The sequence below is a fragment of the Saccoglossus kowalevskii genome, chromosome 8, assembly GCF_978046115.1.
Source record: "Saccoglossus kowalevskii chromosome 8, keSacKowa6.1, whole genome shotgun sequence".
Lineage (NCBI taxonomy): Eukaryota > Metazoa > Hemichordata > Enteropneusta > Harrimaniidae > Saccoglossus > Saccoglossus kowalevskii.
Genome location: NC_140648.1, coordinates 11,806,401 through 11,824,523, shown reverse-complemented (window position 1 = coordinate 11,824,523; position 18,123 = coordinate 11,806,401). Strand labels below are relative to the sequence as shown.

General features: G+C 34.3%; 2 protein-coding genes across 3 annotated transcripts in view; one reads left to right on the top strand and one right to left on the bottom strand.

Annotated features, from left to right (window-relative positions):
• LOC102809314 (uncharacterized) overlaps nt 1-5,254 on the top strand; it is a 22,345-nt gene extending 17,091 nt beyond the window's left edge. Inside the window, exons 6-9 of the mRNA XM_085502170.1 lie at nt 864-1,035; nt 2,088-2,247; nt 2,975-3,145; nt 3,475-5,254. Of these exons, the coding sequence (XP_085358296.1) occupies nt 864-1,035; nt 2,088-2,247; nt 2,975-3,145; nt 3,475-3,819 (848 nt within the window). The 3' untranslated portion in view covers nt 3,820-5,254. The remainder of the gene's footprint in view (nt 1-863; nt 1,036-2,087; nt 2,248-2,974; nt 3,146-3,474) is intronic.
• On the bottom strand, nt 5,224-18,123 carry LOC100373734 (ubiquitin-conjugating enzyme E2 S-like). Of its 2 annotated transcripts, none has more exons than XM_006821752.3 (4): nt 17,997-18,123; nt 14,506-14,656; nt 12,746-12,936; nt 5,224-9,459 (listed from the first exon to the last, which is right to left on the bottom strand). In XM_006821752.3, exons 1-4 carry the CDS (start codon nt 18,003-18,005, stop codon nt 9,163-9,165), a joined length of 648 nt encoding a protein of 215 aa, XP_006821815.1. In that variant the 5' UTR covers nt 18,006-18,123; the 3' UTR covers nt 5,224-9,162. The 2 variants fall into 2 exon arrangements, with proteins under 2 accessions (XP_006821815.1, XP_077868978.1); XM_078012852.2 differs by having other exon boundaries at nt 14,506-14,653; nt 17,997-18,119.

Genomic DNA, 18,123 nt, shown 5'->3' with positions numbered 1-18,123 from the left:
ATGGCATAAATGTTTTTCTTTCACACCAGTGTAGTTTCCAACTGCTTTAAAGGACACACACAAAAACCAGATGTGAACACACCAAATAATTTAAATAATTTAAAATGTGGATTGCAAACATGTTAATGAATCAAAATTGGATGGGTGCAATGAAGTAGATAAGGCCCTCTAAAAATAGCTTGTTTCTGGTAAATGTGTACATCAATAAAAGCAATTCATTTTATTTGCATTTTAACTCACTAAAAATACAGTAAACTGCTTTGATTTTGCAAGAGGCAAGTTTTGGTAAAGATTTTGTGTCAGTGAAAATTTTACTAATGACATGGAGATTACAACAACTTATTTGATATTATGTCTCCATGAACCCTATTAAATTAACAAATTTCAAAAAATTCTATTAGCAAAAAATAAACAGAATATTGAGGTTACTATAATAACTGATTTCCCACCTAAATCAGGAAGTATTTCAGGTTTCTTCAGATATCAGCCAAAGTGCATTGTACACAAACAAAACAGATACATGAAGCTAGTGGGGAAAGGCTACAATGGATGTAGTCAATTCCAAGCAAACAGGAAGTATTGAGGGCAGTAGACTAATGTTCACCGATTTCTGACTTACCTTGCAAACTGCAAGTAGAATGCAGGTGACGAGTAATCACCAGATTTTCATAATTTGAAAATACGCTTACCAAACTGTATGCGTCAATAGTATATTAATTGTATACATATTCTGTACAAAAAGTATACTTATTCAAAACTTGGTTTTGAATTTGGTATGTTTCTGTGTTTCAATGTAAAGTTAATGAGAACTCATTCTATTGAGAGCACATACCATACAGCACCATAATTGAATGTATTTGCAGGCATGGGTCACAATTCAAGTCAATATCTGCACACATTGATTGAGGCACTCAGGTTGAGTTTTGCCGACACTACTTGGTACTGCACAGACCCATCAAAAGTAAATGTACCAATCAAAGAACTGCTTTCTGAAAAGTATGCTGCTGAGAGAAGAAAGCTGATTGACGGGAAAAGGTAATTATATATTACCATACAGATATTCTATGAGCCTCAAACATATGATTAATCTGTGTGATGGCATACTTTGGACTATTGTGAACTTTATCATAGAGGGCATACTTTGAATTAATGTGAACTTGGTCATAGAGGGCATACTTTGAATTAATGTGAACTTGGTCATAGAGGGCATACTTTGAATTAATGTGAACATGGTCATAGAGGGCATACTTCTGATTAATGTGAGTGTTTTATGGGCTCATACCACTAATTGAATTTCCATAGACGACAATGTTAACATATGACGAGATTGCTATATGAAAATGACGAAGAAAGTTGAAAATATGGCTCAAAAATGGGAAATCAACATGCCAGTAATCAACCATATGAAAAAAACTAACATGTTGGCCAGCTCAAACTCTTGCAAATCTCAGGTAAACAAGACACACCTACTGTATTTGGATTGCACCAAGAGAAATCACTGGAAAAACACCAAGATTAGAACATCCATTAACACACAGAATAAACCCACAGGTACACAGCCGCTAAGTAGTAAACAAAAGACCACATGTTGGTCTCACCTCTGACCCAGGTGATTACGCCCTCAAACAGGGAGCACCTGAGAAAAATAATATTTAAAAAATTTCATTGGTTCTTGCTGGGCATTTAAATTGAGGGCTACGAGCAGCCATTGGTTAATTAGTGGCATGAGACCTTAACTCCTCGTGCATAGAAAACCATTACCCTATACCCAATACTGCTTGATTGGTTGTTTCAACAGAAATAATTCCAGTTTATAGAGTGATCAGCTAAGAAGAATGAATGAACAACTTTCCTGATAGAAGGGAACACATTGAAATCTGTACTCTACCCAGGCACCCTATTATTGCATAGCCTAAATTAGAAGTAGGCTGTACAAGTACATGGTGTCTATCACCATAGTTCACACAACATTTGCCACATGACCTATGTTTTACCAGTCACAGAACATTATTACCAACTTTATAATTGGTGCTGTTTTATAAATTTATAACGTTAAATTGTAACGAATAACATATATTTGATTTTAGAGCTATTACAGATGCAACTCGAGGTTCTCCGTATAGTAGTAGCGACACAGTATATTTCAGTGTTGTCGACGGCAACGGTAATGCCTGCTCCTTTATAGTCAGCAACTATATGGGATTTGGTACTGGATTGGTTCCATCTGGATGTGGATTTACATTGCAGGTGTGTAAAAGTGGTATTCTGGAATGCATTTAGTTTGTAGTCTTAGTTGTATGTGTCATATATGAAATGCAATAATTGCAATATTTGCAAGATATCCAGATAAGAAGCATCTTGCCAATAGCCAAGAATTTCAGCAGATTCAGATGTGATTGTGTTCTCAGCATCTTAGTGTGTTATATGTGTTCTAATCATATGGACTGTTTGACCAATGATTGGAGTACAGCCTTTTCAATAAATCACTATTTTTTCTAAAGCATTCCTATAGCCTTTTTTTTAATCAGAGTCTGTACCTGTACATTTACGCCTATTACTTCTGGATTTATGTTTCCACTGTGTACAAATGAACTTTGTATGTGTAACATTTCATACTTCCTTGTTGTGTTCCATGTGTTCTGAAACATGATTTGAAACTGCATGGTAAGATTTTAGGTAGTGCAGCGAAAAAAAACAACTTAGACTCTAAGTGTTATAGTGACTTCAGTTCTCAGCTCAGTTCTTGAAAATTAAAATTAAAGGTAAAAATTCAACTCAGTTTAACGAATAATACAACTTTAATAATAATACAACCTGCATTCCAACTTTGCAGATATGTAAAATATAACTCCAAGAACAAAATAGTCACAGGTGTCTGAATTATAAATAAGTTACTAACATTTGTTAAGCTATGTTGAAGACAAGCTAAAAAACACTCTTGTTGTTTTTAATTATTACCTTTTATATATTACAGAACCGTGGTGCCAACTTTACCTTGCAACCCGATCATCCAAATGTTGTTGCTCCAAATAAGAGACCATTTCACACTATTATTCCTGCTATGGCCACTTCAGCCAAGACCGGAGAGTTATTAGCCAACTTTGGTGTAATGGGAGGATTCATGCAGCCACAAGGACATGTACAGGTGAGTTATTATGCAACTTTGGTGTAATGGAGAATTCATGCAGCCACAAGGACATGTACAGGTGAGTTATTAGGCAACTTTGGTGTAATGGGAGGATTCATGCAGCCTCAAGGACATGTACAGGTGAGTTATTAGACATCATTGGTGTAGGGGGGATTCATGCAGCCACAAGGACATGTACAGGTGAGTTATTAGCCAACGTTGGTATAATCGGAGGATTCATGCAGCCACAAGGACATGTACAGGTGAGTTATTAGCCAACATTGGTATAATCGGAGGATTCATGCAGCCACATTTATAAAGACAACTATGTATACACTTTGCTTCAGGTACTGCTAAACATGGTAGAATTTGGCATGAATCCACAAGAAGCACTTGACCAGCCACGTTTCTGTATCGGACCTGGGCATACTGGAATCAGTTCAACCATTTCACTGGAGCACGGGATTGCCTCGAAAACAGTTCTCGAGTTAGTAAACATGGGACATTTAATTGACGGCCCAATAACTGGTTTAAACAGATCAGTTTTCGGCAGAGGACAGATCATTACAAAAGGAGCCTGGTGGTCAGCTGGCAGGAATCCAAGTGACCAATTATTTGTTTGTGATGATTGTAAAGTATTATGGGCTGGTTCTGATCCAAGGGCTGATGGGATGGCAGCTGCTGTTCTTTAGAGTAATGCTTTCTTGCAGACTATAAAAATAGCAATTTGAAATAGCAGTGGCGATATTTATAGTTGCATTTGATTAAATTTTGTGAAAAATCTGTGTATATTAATTAGCTAAGTTGCTTATTAATTGTTTATAGTATGTTTTTTGGTAATCCTAACAGAGGTTTTCAAAGATAGAATGAAACTTAATACATGGATACATATAGTTATAGTTAATTGTCTCACACTACTGTAATAAATCTGCATAGGCTAACTAGGTAATTTGCACATAAATAACAACTACATTCAGCATGTTGTGTTGTTTTGTAAATGCATACTTTTTGAGCAGTTAAGTGTCTAACATGACTTTAGAAATAGGTAATCTGCATATGTTAATTAGCTAATTTACTTGCTGCTTCCATGATTTGTTGATATCCTAGTAATAGTTTGCTGAATTAGAATCAAACTTGGCACATGAATGCTATTTTTGTAGTTGCATGCCTGATAATTTTTATTTCCATAAATCTGTGCATTTTTATTATCTGTTTCAGTTATGTTTGTATCTTTGAAGTGGTAAGGCCAAATGCAGAAAAAAAAAAACTTTGTATGCGTTTGTTGTATAGATGAATATCTGATTTAATTTAGTTTTTAATAATTAATTTTCAGCCTAATTTTACAGTTGCATACTGTATGTAGTTGAGTATCTGACATTATCTGAATACTAATTAAACATTTTCAGCTTCTAATGCTTCATTTTGTATTCTAACAACATTTTAGTTAAATGGATTGAATCAGAAGTGGCGTTCACGTTAGAGATCTCGGCACTTAAACTTGTGTGTGAACAGTCGGCCCGAGTCAGCTGTGGCGAAAAAAACTTGATCTCGGTCTGAACATATATGCTCGACAACACATTTGCTTCCTCAACGCTCGACACGAATCTTAATCATGCCCTCAGTGGTGAACACATTAAGTGTGGAAATATCCCCAAAATACTTTCAAGTTTGTTGAATCCCAGGCGTTGTCGCCAGTACGATGCTATGACCTTTGTTTTTAGGTTCCATTTCATGCAAAACTTGGCATCTCGCAGTGAACGAAAAATGGTCTATTAGCATTGAAGTGCAAGACTATAGTCAGTGTACATTTGGGATATACCATAAGCATAATTATTGCAAATAGCTTGTAATGACAATTATTGTAAAACATGATTGAGTCGGCTACCTGTTGGATAGAAGCTGTCTTCCAGTATCTGATCATGTAAACAATTATGAATATGTAATATTTCTAGATACCCCCAGTAAGATTAATCTTTCATAAATATATGGTACTGTACGTTAAGCATTTAAGCTGTCGGCAAAAATATTTGAGGTTTACTACCGGTAGATGGTCTTTATAAGCATGCTAGGGCAATATCAGATAGAACACAATGAGATACAAAGAAATAAAACGCTTTATTTGCACAAGTTGACTCTATAGAGTCCATATGGCACTTCCATCTCTCAATTCTAACCATGTTAAAAACACATTACAAACAAAGCATTCTCAATCTTGGACGCAGTGGGTTTGTATTTAAAATTCACCACTTGGAAATTTACTGTGGTGGTTGTATTTGTGATATCAAAGTTCAAATTTATGTTTATATGGGCCACATACAAAAACGCTCAGAATTTATCAGTATTTTAACATTGTCTAAAATAAATAGTTTTATAAATCTAATGTTAAACAGTTTATTATAATATACCAGTAAATTTTTTTTGCCAGTTGTTGAGCAGCAGGACATTAAATTTTGTGTAAATGATGCATTTTACAGTTGTTAATGCCGCATAAGACCAATATTGAACATAAGATGCAACTGTTTTGCTTCCAATGAGATATACCTATATTTGTAAACAAGATGTTTACACTTCATATTTGTTTATACAAAAAAAAAATAGACTACATGACTAATTGATTCCATTTGGAGAAAATACACAAAAATTGTACAATTTGATTGTAATATATAATTTATGCAGGGATCATGTTTAAAAAGAAAATATTTAAAAATAAATATCTGAAGATCATAATAATTTACCAGTTTCAGTTTTTGTCTTTTTAAATACATCAAAAAAACGCCTTCACATAGACAATAGATCAAAGCTTTCATGCATGTAAAAACTCACCCGCCCTTTTAAAAAAGTCTGGCGAGTAAAAGTGTAGCTGCGACCTAGTCTACATTTCCTGTTTACTACATAATAGAAAGCCTGTTTGTCTTGGTTTTGTTACAAGTTGAATACACATTAACATACATTTCCCACTTGAGACAGATACTAAGATGGTATTTAATTTCTGACTACTGTAAAACATTTTGAAAAAGCGACATGCAATTTTAGCGAATTGTGGGAAAATGACGCAATTGCGAAATGTTGATTTAGCGAATTGTGGGAAAATGACGTAATTGCGAAATGTTGATTTAGCAAATCTCTCTTGTCATTGTTGATTTCCTGTTTTCACAATACTTGTCTGTCGCGTGCCAAAACAAATGCGCAGTTAACAAAGAAAAACTGTCAAGTGTAATTAAGAAGCGCTCCAGATTACTGTATAAAAAGCCCCAAGCCTTGGCCATTTTGAATTTATAATAAAGTCATTAGCAACATTTTGAAATAGCGAATCAGTTCTCTCGCTAAAAAGACATGTTTTACAGTATCATCCCTCCCAAGTCAATGCTATGCATGCATGCTACATTTACATACAAATTTGAAACTATGCATTGCAATGAACACAAATACAGAAATACGTATAGCATTGTCACTTGATTGTGAGCCCCCACTTCAAAGAATGTGCAAAAGGGGCCAGAACACAAAACAGTTGTTTCTTGTATGCTTCAGGTACAACAAGATGGTTTGTAACTGAATATAGCACCAAACATTCGATAGAAACTTGGTTTAAAAACATAAGTTCACTTTATTAAAAGTCAATGACTGAGGGCACTTTCCATAGAAGCATCCAATCTTGCGCCAAAACAAACAGTAAAATAAATTAAGTCCTTTTAGAACTTCAACATTTGCATGAATAACAGTAAGTTAGACAGAACCTGGAAATAATGACTGCCAAAAAAAAAATTAAATATAAAACAAATATACAACAATGAGAATTAAGTAAGATAAATTGTGTATAATTCAGACTAGTTTAATCCAAGCTTGGTGACCCCCAGATAAAACTTCTATAAACCAAACCACTCTCTCACTTGTGTTCAGTTTATACAAATATTTAAATTCCTTGAGAGTCCAGTGGATGGTTCAGTGCATGTAAACCATTAGAAGCACATCTCAAATAGCAGTGCACATGAAGGCACAAATTGTTAATGTTGGTGGGATGTTAAACACACCAAACCCGAATCAGAAAATGGTTGACATTTGTTAATGCAAACCATTTACAGAGGTTTTTAATATACAAGCGTATGTGCTTCTAAGAACGGCGGCGGCGGCGGCGGCGGCGGCGGTCGTCTCGCAGCGAGTGTTTGAATTTCATGTAAATAAACAATGAATTTTACATGCGTTGTATACGTTGTTACGAGTCCCATATCGAACAGGACGCAGCACGACGACTACCGCCCTTTAAGAGAGTGCACTCAACTAAATAACTTTAGTCGCCGGGCAGCACATGTTTAAATTTAAAGTAAACGAAACAATGTAGTTTACACACTTAATATTTGTCGCTATGGGTCTCATATCGAACAGGATGCGATGCAACACCTGTTGCGCATTAAACTTAAATGCCCATCGTTTGCACTCGCCAATCCTTATCATTTCCTACAGTGATGCATCACTAGATTTGGTGAATCCTAATTAAAGCTGTATTGTCACCTGTATCAAATGTAACAGTTCCAGACTTTTGTCAATAGCAAACAATTGTATGACTAATCCTATCATTGGAACTTATAGAATAGCCTTTTTTTTACTCAAAATTCCACTGCTGAGCAAATGACATGTTTGCAGTTTTGTTTAAAGAGCACCTGAAAATGCAATAAATGATGACAATTCATAATGTCCAGTCAAAAAATAACCTTGTCAATGAGCAGCAAAATCAATCACGATTCTACACAAATATCTCACGAAAATCTCCATAACTTTTGAATTGATACGTGGCCCAAATCATTTCTTATATTACATGACTGCTATTGCATGGGACCCATATTGTAGAACGACACTATTACAGTGATGCGTTAGGATTGACCAATACAGTTTCATGAATGTTTTTATATTTTGTGAAAAGATTGCTTATTGCTCTACATGGTTATAAGGGAGGAGTGAACATTATATTATTTTACCTATATTCACGATTTTTAGGAACTAGAGATAATGAAACAATATGTCAGGAACTATATATTTGAAGATATACCGGGTAGCAGTTTTTTTTACATTATGCTAATACTTTGGTGATAGAGCAAGTTATTACATAAAAGCTCCTCCATGTCCACTTCAAACCAAACCAAACCAAACCACATTGCTGAAACTGTACTGGTCAACCTTATGGTGCATAAGCTGCATTATTTGAACTGGGTGGGTTTATACATCGCAGTATCTTAATATTACTAATGTTGTTCAAATCAAGTTAACAGGATACAACATTACGTTAAACTCCTGAGGTTGGTTATAACAACGGAATACTCTGGCTTTTAAAAAAAATGTGATACCAATGTTAACCGTACTGCTGATATTAATCTTTTAAGCGCCATAATCAACTTTTGTTACCTTTTACAAAATAAATATTAATTTTTTCAATAATTTTCCCATCTGATCCAAATTTGACAAATACATAAATACATGCAAATTGTTGCACAGAAATGTTGGTGGGCGCTCAATCCAAGATGAGAACATTTTTGTTTTTATATTACAATCATCCTATATTCAATCATTTTATTTTACCAGACATTTTTGTTCATATTTCGCTATCTTTCACGTCATCCAACAATATACAACAATTATTGAACCTCATAAGCTGTTATAAATATCTTTAGAAAAAGTTGTGTAGTTTATCATAAAAGTAGTTATCAGAAGTTTACAAATGGGACAAGTAAATTAACAAAACTATTCTACATAGGGACAACAGCAAGATTATAAACAAAAGAAAGATTGCACGGAATCAAAATGTACCAGAATTACTTTTCATTTTTTCTACACGGATTATATTCACTCAACTTATACACAAATTATTTTATATGCACATATTCTTTTTAAAAAAACAACGGAAGTTGGGCAATAACAATTATACAATATCCTCTTGGCACACCGTTCAACATACATACAAGTAGTTACAGCATTTAACTTTTTTTCAAAATTTGTACAAAAAAAAATTAAAAATGTCCTTATTGTGAAAAGCAATCAGCCTGATGTTATAATCGCTTCAATGTTCTCTTTTTATCCTTTTTCTTTTTTTCTAAGGCTTTTTTGTCACCGGCATGTTTCTTTGCCATTGGTCCATTACATGAATATTCGCTGGCAGCGGAAGTGGAGGGAACATCGTCCATAGTGTTTTTACATTCTTTGGATGTTCTAGGTGGGACAGCATGAATTTCTGTCATCATTTTTGCTCGTAAAGAATAGTCCTCATATTGTTCAAGTAAAAGTTTTCCTGCTTCTTCATTGAGCGCAGACTCCGGGTTAGGATAGATTAGGAGACATTTGATAGTCTGTAAAACAGAGAAAACAAGTGAACAACAATAGCAAGAGACTGGAACACTTGGGTCAAACCAACGTCATCAGGTGCAGGGCTTGAACTTGGTACTTCAGAGGACACCCAGTTTCAAGTTCAAAATTTATAAACTGGGATAAATTAGGATATAGGAATACACACCAATGCAATTGGCTTTGGTGCCTCTGTGAAGTTCAAGCTGCAGGAGACATCAATATAATACTGAGAGACATGTTTATTATCATTAAAAGAAGCAATTACATTTCACTCTATTTCATTCAATTGCAGAAATTGCTGAAGGAATAGCGAAGCAAATTAAACAAAATGTATGCATAGACAGTCTCAAATGTCAGGACACTGTCGCTTGTATGTGTCCTAGTGTGTGGCTTAATGCGCTATTAAAATTTGCACACACCCCTGTAAAAATAGTTTCACAGGTTCTCACTTTATAATCTCTAGATGTACAGAAAACTAATAATCAACTTTACTGGTAGCTGGATAGGTTGCTCACGGTAGCTTACAAACACTTGCATGAAAAGTAAGCCTTCGAGACATGTTAGATAGACAGGGCTGTGTGTTCATCTTCCTATTATGGCATTAAGGCAATTTAATGCACTTATTATTGTGTCATTCACACCCGGTTAAACTCAAGCACCTGAGGACCTGTGGACCCAAATGGGGTATATTTGTACACATTTTCTGTAAATGACACTGAATTTAATTTTAATTTTGAACGGGCCAAATCTGACATTGTTTCAAGTTTTATTGAATATTGAAATTTACACTACCATTTTCTGTGAAAAAAACAGACTATAAACTCTCGAGGATCCAGAAATTCAGTAAGGGGGTGTGGACTATTGATGTGGCCGAAGGCTGGGCTATGGCTGGGCTTGGTTGTCAATTTTTTTTTTTTTTGCCGGGTGAAGGGGGTAGGCCTCCCCCTAAATCCATGCATGATAAATGTTATTATTTTGGGGATTGTGCAGCACATTTAGCATATTAAGCTGAATTAAACAACCGGGCATAGTCCATCCTTTTTTAATTTTAAAATGTCTCAAACATCAACATGTACATTAAGCCATGATAATGCATTTGATGAAACTTCCAATATGTTTGTCATTCTAATTGAAATGAAAAACGTATTTAAAGAATTAATTGAAATAAATGTGTGTTGTCTAATTTGACAGTACATGCAAGTCTAGTTTTGCAACATTGCTAATTGTTGTTTTGATTAACGTTTGGGTCTGAGACTAATTTAAATATTATACAAGGCAAAGGGGTATCACAAAATAATTTAATAGAATTTGGCATTTATGACTATACAAGTACACTGGCATGATAATATAGACAATGCAAAAAATAGTCATGATATGGTGATCACACATACAAATACCATATTTGCTCTAGCAAAGATAACATCAATAGTTCCAGTAAACCTGTGTACAGCAGCCACCCTATGAAAAAATGGTCCTTATATAGAAGTTTTATGGATTGCCAACTCATACATTTGACATGAGTGCTCAAAAAAAAAAAAATGTTTTGAGTTGATCGAAATCAAAAACTAAATCAACAAGCCATGGATGGCACAGTCCTCGTTAGTTATCAAATTTAAGATATATAGTTTTGTTTATAGTAATATAGCTGGAATATAACCATGTCAGGAATAAGATTTTTTAACATTAAAATGATTGACATTTTGACATGGTCGTCAAACAAGTACTTGTCCATATTGAGAGATATTGCTCTGGAACAGCATTCAAAATCAGCCATTTTGAATACATATATATATATATATATATATATATATATATATAACATGATGTATAACGAATATATATAAAATTTGAATATAAAAATAAAAATAGAAATAGAATAGAAAAATAAAATGAGGTGCATCAAGAACCCGTAATGTCTAATGTATGTACCAAGTTTGAACGTAATCCATCCATAAATGCCAGAAATGCTTGATATATGATTTTTTAGCACAAAAATGGCCACCATTTAGCCATTTTGAATAAGATCGTCAAACCAATATATCTGTCTATGACATGATGTATAATGAATATTTAAAATTTGAACATAATCAGTGAAAGCAAGTCAGAGATACGGCACGAGAACCACATTCATTAAAACAAAATGGCTGCCAGTCGGCCATTTTGAATCTTATCTGAAAAACAAAATTATTTGCATCAAGGTCCCATAATGTCTAATGTATATACCAAGTTTGAACAAAATCCATTTGTAAACAGCTGAGAAATGCTTGATTTTTAAGATTTTTTAGCACAAAAATGGCAGCCATTCGACCATCTTGAATCAGATCGTGAAACAAATTGACGTGCATATGTATAATATCATGTATGATGTATGTGTGAAGTTTGATCGTGATTGGTCCAGGCATTTCTAAGATACAGGTCCGGATGCACGCACAGACGCACGCACGCAGACACACAGAGGTCAAAACATAAGTCCCTGTTTTCGAACTGCATCCGAACAGGAACTAAAAATACTCGTACCTGCAGAATGAAAATTACAATTGCAATATGGAATAGAACAAGTAGTTTTCAAGCACAACATATCTATGCACAAAAATATATACCTGTGGAAAAGGTAAATGTTTTACTTCAAAATGTTTGTGATTAGTGACAAACTCTGTAACTTGCATCAAAATCTAGGCAACCAGCTACACATGTATATGCAGAAAGATACAGCCAGTTACACTATACAATTACTGTGGTAGCCAATATTGAGGAAATGTACGTCGGCCAACTGATGAACTCGTGCACTCACCTGTTTATTTTAATTAAATTTATAAGGTTATTTTTGGTTCCACCAACATGGTTCAGTGTCGTTTTTGTTTACATAAGAATGTACAGCTGGTTTAATTACCTTTTTTTTTTAAATGTGTATACTAATATTTTATATTGACACACCTCACAATAATATAAATACTGTATTTGTTTGAGAAGTGTGTATCTTGAATGTTGTAGCTAGGATTGTTATTGTTTGTTCGATATTACATGCATTCTATTTGTGTTCATAAGTCTTGTTTCGTCATCAACAATGGCGACCAGACTTAGACCAACTTTACTTGGCTGTTTCATAAAGCAAAAGCAGCAGCAAATCAACACGCAAAAATTGTAAATCAGTGGGCAGAAACTTAAAAGAAACAGTTCATGCAATGTGGGAAGGTGCTTAGAAATAAAGGTACATGAAGAAAAAGACAAACAAACAATCTGAGAAGAACTAAGACTAATAACATGAAGTAATAATAATGAATGACTTACCAAAAGAACATGTTTAATTCCTAATTCAGGCTTCCAATCTTTTTTCAATGTATTCACACAAATTTCACCATTACTAGCAACATTTGGATGAAAAATTCGTGTGAGAAAAAATCCTTTAGGTGGAACTGATGGAAAACCTTTACCTAAAACTAACTTAACTCGAAATAAACCACCAGCATAGGGAGTTCCTCCTATGAATAGAAAGAAACATAATATATTAGAAACCATTTTTGGATATTATAATTATTAATAAGTTTGTACATAGTGAGATGACACAATTTGTACTACAGTGGTCAAAATTAAGCTATGTCCACCTAGAAATTGCCTGTCCCTGGGAACAGGTGAATTACAGCAAAATGCAAATTGGCTGCCCCAACATTTCTCAGACTTGCTGTAAGATACTTGCTAGCCAAATGGGAGTGATACATTCAGTAATTGTGACAGGCAACAGTATTCTCCAACCCTGTTTTTTCAACCCCTGTTATAGGCTACACACCACAATGTCAGAGAACCTAATTGAAATAGAGAAAGAGGGAGGTGGTTGACGGTGTTTCCTCGCTTCACCACATACATATACCATGTTCTACAGCATACGTACAAAAAAAATGCGAGCACCGTATTCCTCCCTATCTTGGTAATCCATAATATACAAAACTGCATGCTTTGGTTCTTGCAAAGGTCTACTGGAATCACAATCCCAGTCTATAAGATGCATAACATTATTACATTTTTATGTATTGCAGTTTATTTTCTTTCACCCCTAAAAACACGTTATTTCTACTACTGATATCTAAATCAGCAAAAACACAAAAAAATCCTGTCTGTTTCACTAGTTGCCACCATATGTGGGTTCATAATAAAAATCATAGAATGAGAAATGATAAATTGATGTCGTAACGGTGAGTCCACAAGTCTCCAAAAGTTATGACATGTCTGCCTGTCGATACAAAAATTAGTATGTTATCTCATGAATCGGAAAACACTGGACATCAGGAATGTTGCCTTTGAAATGCATGTATATTCTTTGATATAAATGTTGTTAATTTTCACAGGTTTTTAATCCACTATTTAGAAGCATATTAACTAGGTTTTAAATTTACAGATTTGCCAGTGAAACAATGAGTGTTAGAATTGTAATTTTATGTGTTCACATGGATTTATTTAGCAGATTCCCCATATTAATGAAAATTAAACCCAGTGAATAAAAAATGCATTTACTGTAAATTTAAATAAGACTGCCATGTCACATGGGAAGGCCCTCAATTATTGCGCACTTATACAGACATCTTGGATGATGTAGTTACAAATTTTCTTGTAAACATGTGTAAAATAAATCTCTTGGTCTTGCCCTGATGTTTGAGGGGTATGGAAGTTATTTTTATTTGTGATGCTATGAAACTATGCAATCTTTTATGGCTGCAGAATACACCACAAAACTAGAGAGCACTCGTAAAATGCAAACCTCCGCCAAGCAGCTCATTTTTCCACATACACTGACTTTATACAACCTAAAATTTTATCCACATTATTGGAAACATACAATTTGGAATTATACATGCATCACTATTATTTCAACAGTTATTGATATTTTTTCTGATGGCAGTTTTCTTTCGTATATAACTTTTTTTCGTAATGTTGGTAACAGACAAACCAACACTAGGTACTAAAAATATAACCTCTGTTGCAGAGAAAGTACTTCATACCTCTTGATCATCAGGGGAAGGCCATTAGATTCTGTCATACTACTGAACAAATCCTACCTGGCCCTTCTATCGTGGCCTGTATATCTGTAATGTCTTCTTCATTAGGATAAACTTTAATGCCTTCGGGTGGGTTTGATGACAATTCAGATATTTCTTTGGCAACCTGTCTTATGGTTTGAGGTGATAGATTTTCCACATTGGAGCTCTGCTGTAAAGATGGCAAAAAACAAAAATCTATTAATCCACAATTAATTTCTATAAAAGCTATTCCTGTAAATACCAACCAAATGTACATTTATACCTACTTTGTCAAGCAACCATAGGCCAAAAATAAATTAATGTTTCCAATAACGTTATTTTTTCGATAAAATCCAAGCGTTTATTTATTCTAAGCAAATGTGCTAAAATTTATTTTAAGCAAAGTAGCTATTGTTATTCAAACAATGTTGCATTTTTTGACTTCATGTACCATTGTACCAACTATGTAGTGAATGTATATTTTTAAAACTAACTTAGATGTCATTTTTCACATCTGTGATTATGTTTTTACAAAAAGTACAACTGCAGAGCAACAACTGTGTAACACTGTGAAATCATACATTTACGGTTATTAGGGTCTTGAGACTATGAACAAAAATATTTATGGTCTAAATTTGCATGAAATATGCAAAGAAGCCCCTAAACGTTGGCAGTTGTCTGTTTCCCCTTAGATAGTTTATTCAAATCAATGCTTCTGTTCTGAATTACTGTAGCCATACATGTAGTAAGTACCGGTAATTCAGAACAGGAGGAAGTGGTGAATCCTAACATATTTCCTATGACTCGTATTCCCACCATTTCAAGTAATAGTCTCAAGATCGCAATAAAGCATATGAAAGTTGTCAATGCCAGTAGCCATGTTAAGTTACTAGATACAGCTGTGAAGCACTGTTACCATATATCTGAATGAACTGCACAATGTCCACAATTACCGTAAAATCTCGCTTACTCTAAAAATTGTTTTTCTTGGATCAAATTTAGGCTTTAATTATTGAAAATGAAAAACCACTGAACTGATAGTACTTTGTGTTAAGGACACAAAACATCCTGAAAACATTTATCTACTGCTGTAGAAGTACACACAAAAATAACATACATTTCTGAAGGTTCTAATGGCATTTACTGTAAAACACTTACCATGTTAGCGAATTTGACTCAAAGCATGAATTAATTGAATCTTAATTTAGCTAAAGTGCCAATAATCTTACTGTGAAAATATACTCTATTCTAATTAGCGACATCTTAATTAGTTTTACAGTATTCAGTCATGTTTGAGTACAAAAACTGTTATTTCTTTGATTTGCTATGAAATATATGTAAACTTCAAGTTTGTTTTATCAAGAACGATTGTTTTAGAACACTCAATTGATTCTGTACAAATTCCGCATTCTGTCATGTTTTCTTGGACACAAGTTGATTAAGAATGCCGTTAACCAATCACAATACAGGCTAGTGCTGAAGACATCTTCCGATTATTGACTGGCAAAAACCACATTCTGGTATTAAATTTCGTAATTTGCATCAGGTTGCAATACGTTCCTATGGCATTGATTATTACATTTTAAAAGTTAAACAAGTACTGAAAGAATGTTAACAGCTTTCATGGTGATGAAATGTAAATATAGGGGAAAAGGTATATTTGCTGGATTTTATTCTCACTGAATCTTTCCTTCAGCGAAATAGCGAAAATGAATTCCGAGCAAAAATAAAGTACATTATTATACATCTGTCACCGTAACGTTACAGCGTGCAGTGATTTTGTGATATTTTACGGGGTATTTTCATCCTACCATATTAGGAAATGCGAATTCCAAATATGGAATGATTACGCGCTTAAGCGTCCACTAATAATAAAAACAAACATGGCTGCTGCCAAGGTTTGATCGGACTCCACACACAGAAGTTCACTGATTCTGTTCTAAACATTTTGGATTTCGGCATTCCCAATGGGTATCCTCAGAAGGAAACGATGTATAATAATAAGGTTAGTACAAGGATACCTCAAAGTATGCACTCAGACATTACACTTGTAATGGAGAATATAGAGCTTGAATTACTTACAGAATTTTAGTGCCAAAACAAATCAAGAATGAACAGCTTAGACAGTAATGTGACATACCATACCATACAATATATTTTATGTTAGTAACAATAACTATTTGTACCGGCATGTACATGTACTGTAGGTATTATATCATAGTATGCAAAACCGAATATATTATTCTATAGGCTGAACAAAATGAGAACAATTTCAACATCAGAAAAGTGTGACCTGATAAAACCAACGCTGTGTCAAATTTAAATAGCAAATGTATTAGTATGTAATATCATGCAGAAAAAAACAAAGGAATATCACTGTTTTCATTGTTAGAGAAAATTTGTGTAATCCTAAAAAATTACAGAAATCCATGACAAATTGACACATATGGTAATCCGACTACAGTTGTACATGTACTATTCAAGAGTACTGATGACTTTCTGAAAATGATGGAGAAGAAAAAGTAAAGATGAACATTGAAAGAATAATTATAAAATAAGCTCATCTTCTCTCGCTAAGGTACGCTTATTAGGTCATCGCCTCACCACTGATCCTCTGTTTAGACAATGTGTGTTAACGTTCGCAATTCAACTTTATGCTGCACTCACTCTGATTGGGCACATGTTTTACAGAAGCGTCCAATCAGATTTATTTCAGTGAGGTCAAATACGCAACCGTTAACCTTTTGATAGAATTATGACAGGTTTTTGAGGAAGAATGTTTCCATCAAGTTGCGTAAGCAGTCGATTCAGACGATAATGCTGCCCAGGATCATATAGTCTCACCTACTAGTATTTAGACCTGTATGTACTTGCTATCTACACTAAATACATGGGATGTTTCAACTATTACAATCCTTGGAGTTTTCTTTCTGTCATATAGCATAGAGATCAGTGAGGCCAAGAGATAAAATTTACTGATGGACATGTCAAGGCTACGAGTTCATAACTTAATGGTAATGGTAGTTGCTAATATAAAACTATGCAAATATATTGATTTCAAAATTTTAGCAAATTTGTTACTGACAAACTGAGATCATAAAAATACCAATTTAGACAAAATCCAGTATGGCATATGCAAAGATATAACTATGCACTGACGTGTAGTACCGACCATTCGTATAAATGAACACATCTCTATAGTCTGAAGGCTTTTCCAGCACAAACCATTTCATAACCGAAATTTTCAAATGTTCTATTTTTTTCTTCTAAACAGCAAGCCTGCACTGTATAATACACACTCGGAGTTTGCAAATTGCACGGATGCGGTTATCAAAGACACGATTGGCAACAGAGACCAGAAAAAAATCGCAAACAGAGAAAATGACAAACACGATCGGTGGACACAGCGCTTAGCTTGCCAGTAGCGAAACGAATCGTCAACAAAAAAAACAAGGCAGTTGGAACATTAAACGAGCCTCGCTGACGATATTACTCACTCAAAAATAAAATTCACAATATTGAATACTTACGCCAGACATTGTAGAGGACCAAAATCTAAAATACAACTGAAATTTGTAGAAAAATCGGTCAATTTTTAGGAAGGAATGCCAATAATGCCAATTCCTTGTCCACTGCGCTAAACAATATGGCTTCAAA

Excerpts from the sequence above, each read along its gene's own strand:
- LOC100373734 (XM_006821752.3), bottom strand. Across the intron at positions 12,937-14,505 it reads GGCCACGATAGAAGGGCCAG|GAGGAACTCCCTATGCTGGT; the intron begins GTAGGATTTGTT and ends TTCTATTCATAG. Across the intron at positions 9,460-12,745 it reads GAATTAAACATGTTCTTTTG|ACTATCAAATGTCTCCTAAT; the intron begins GTAAGTCATTCA and ends TCTGTTTTACAG.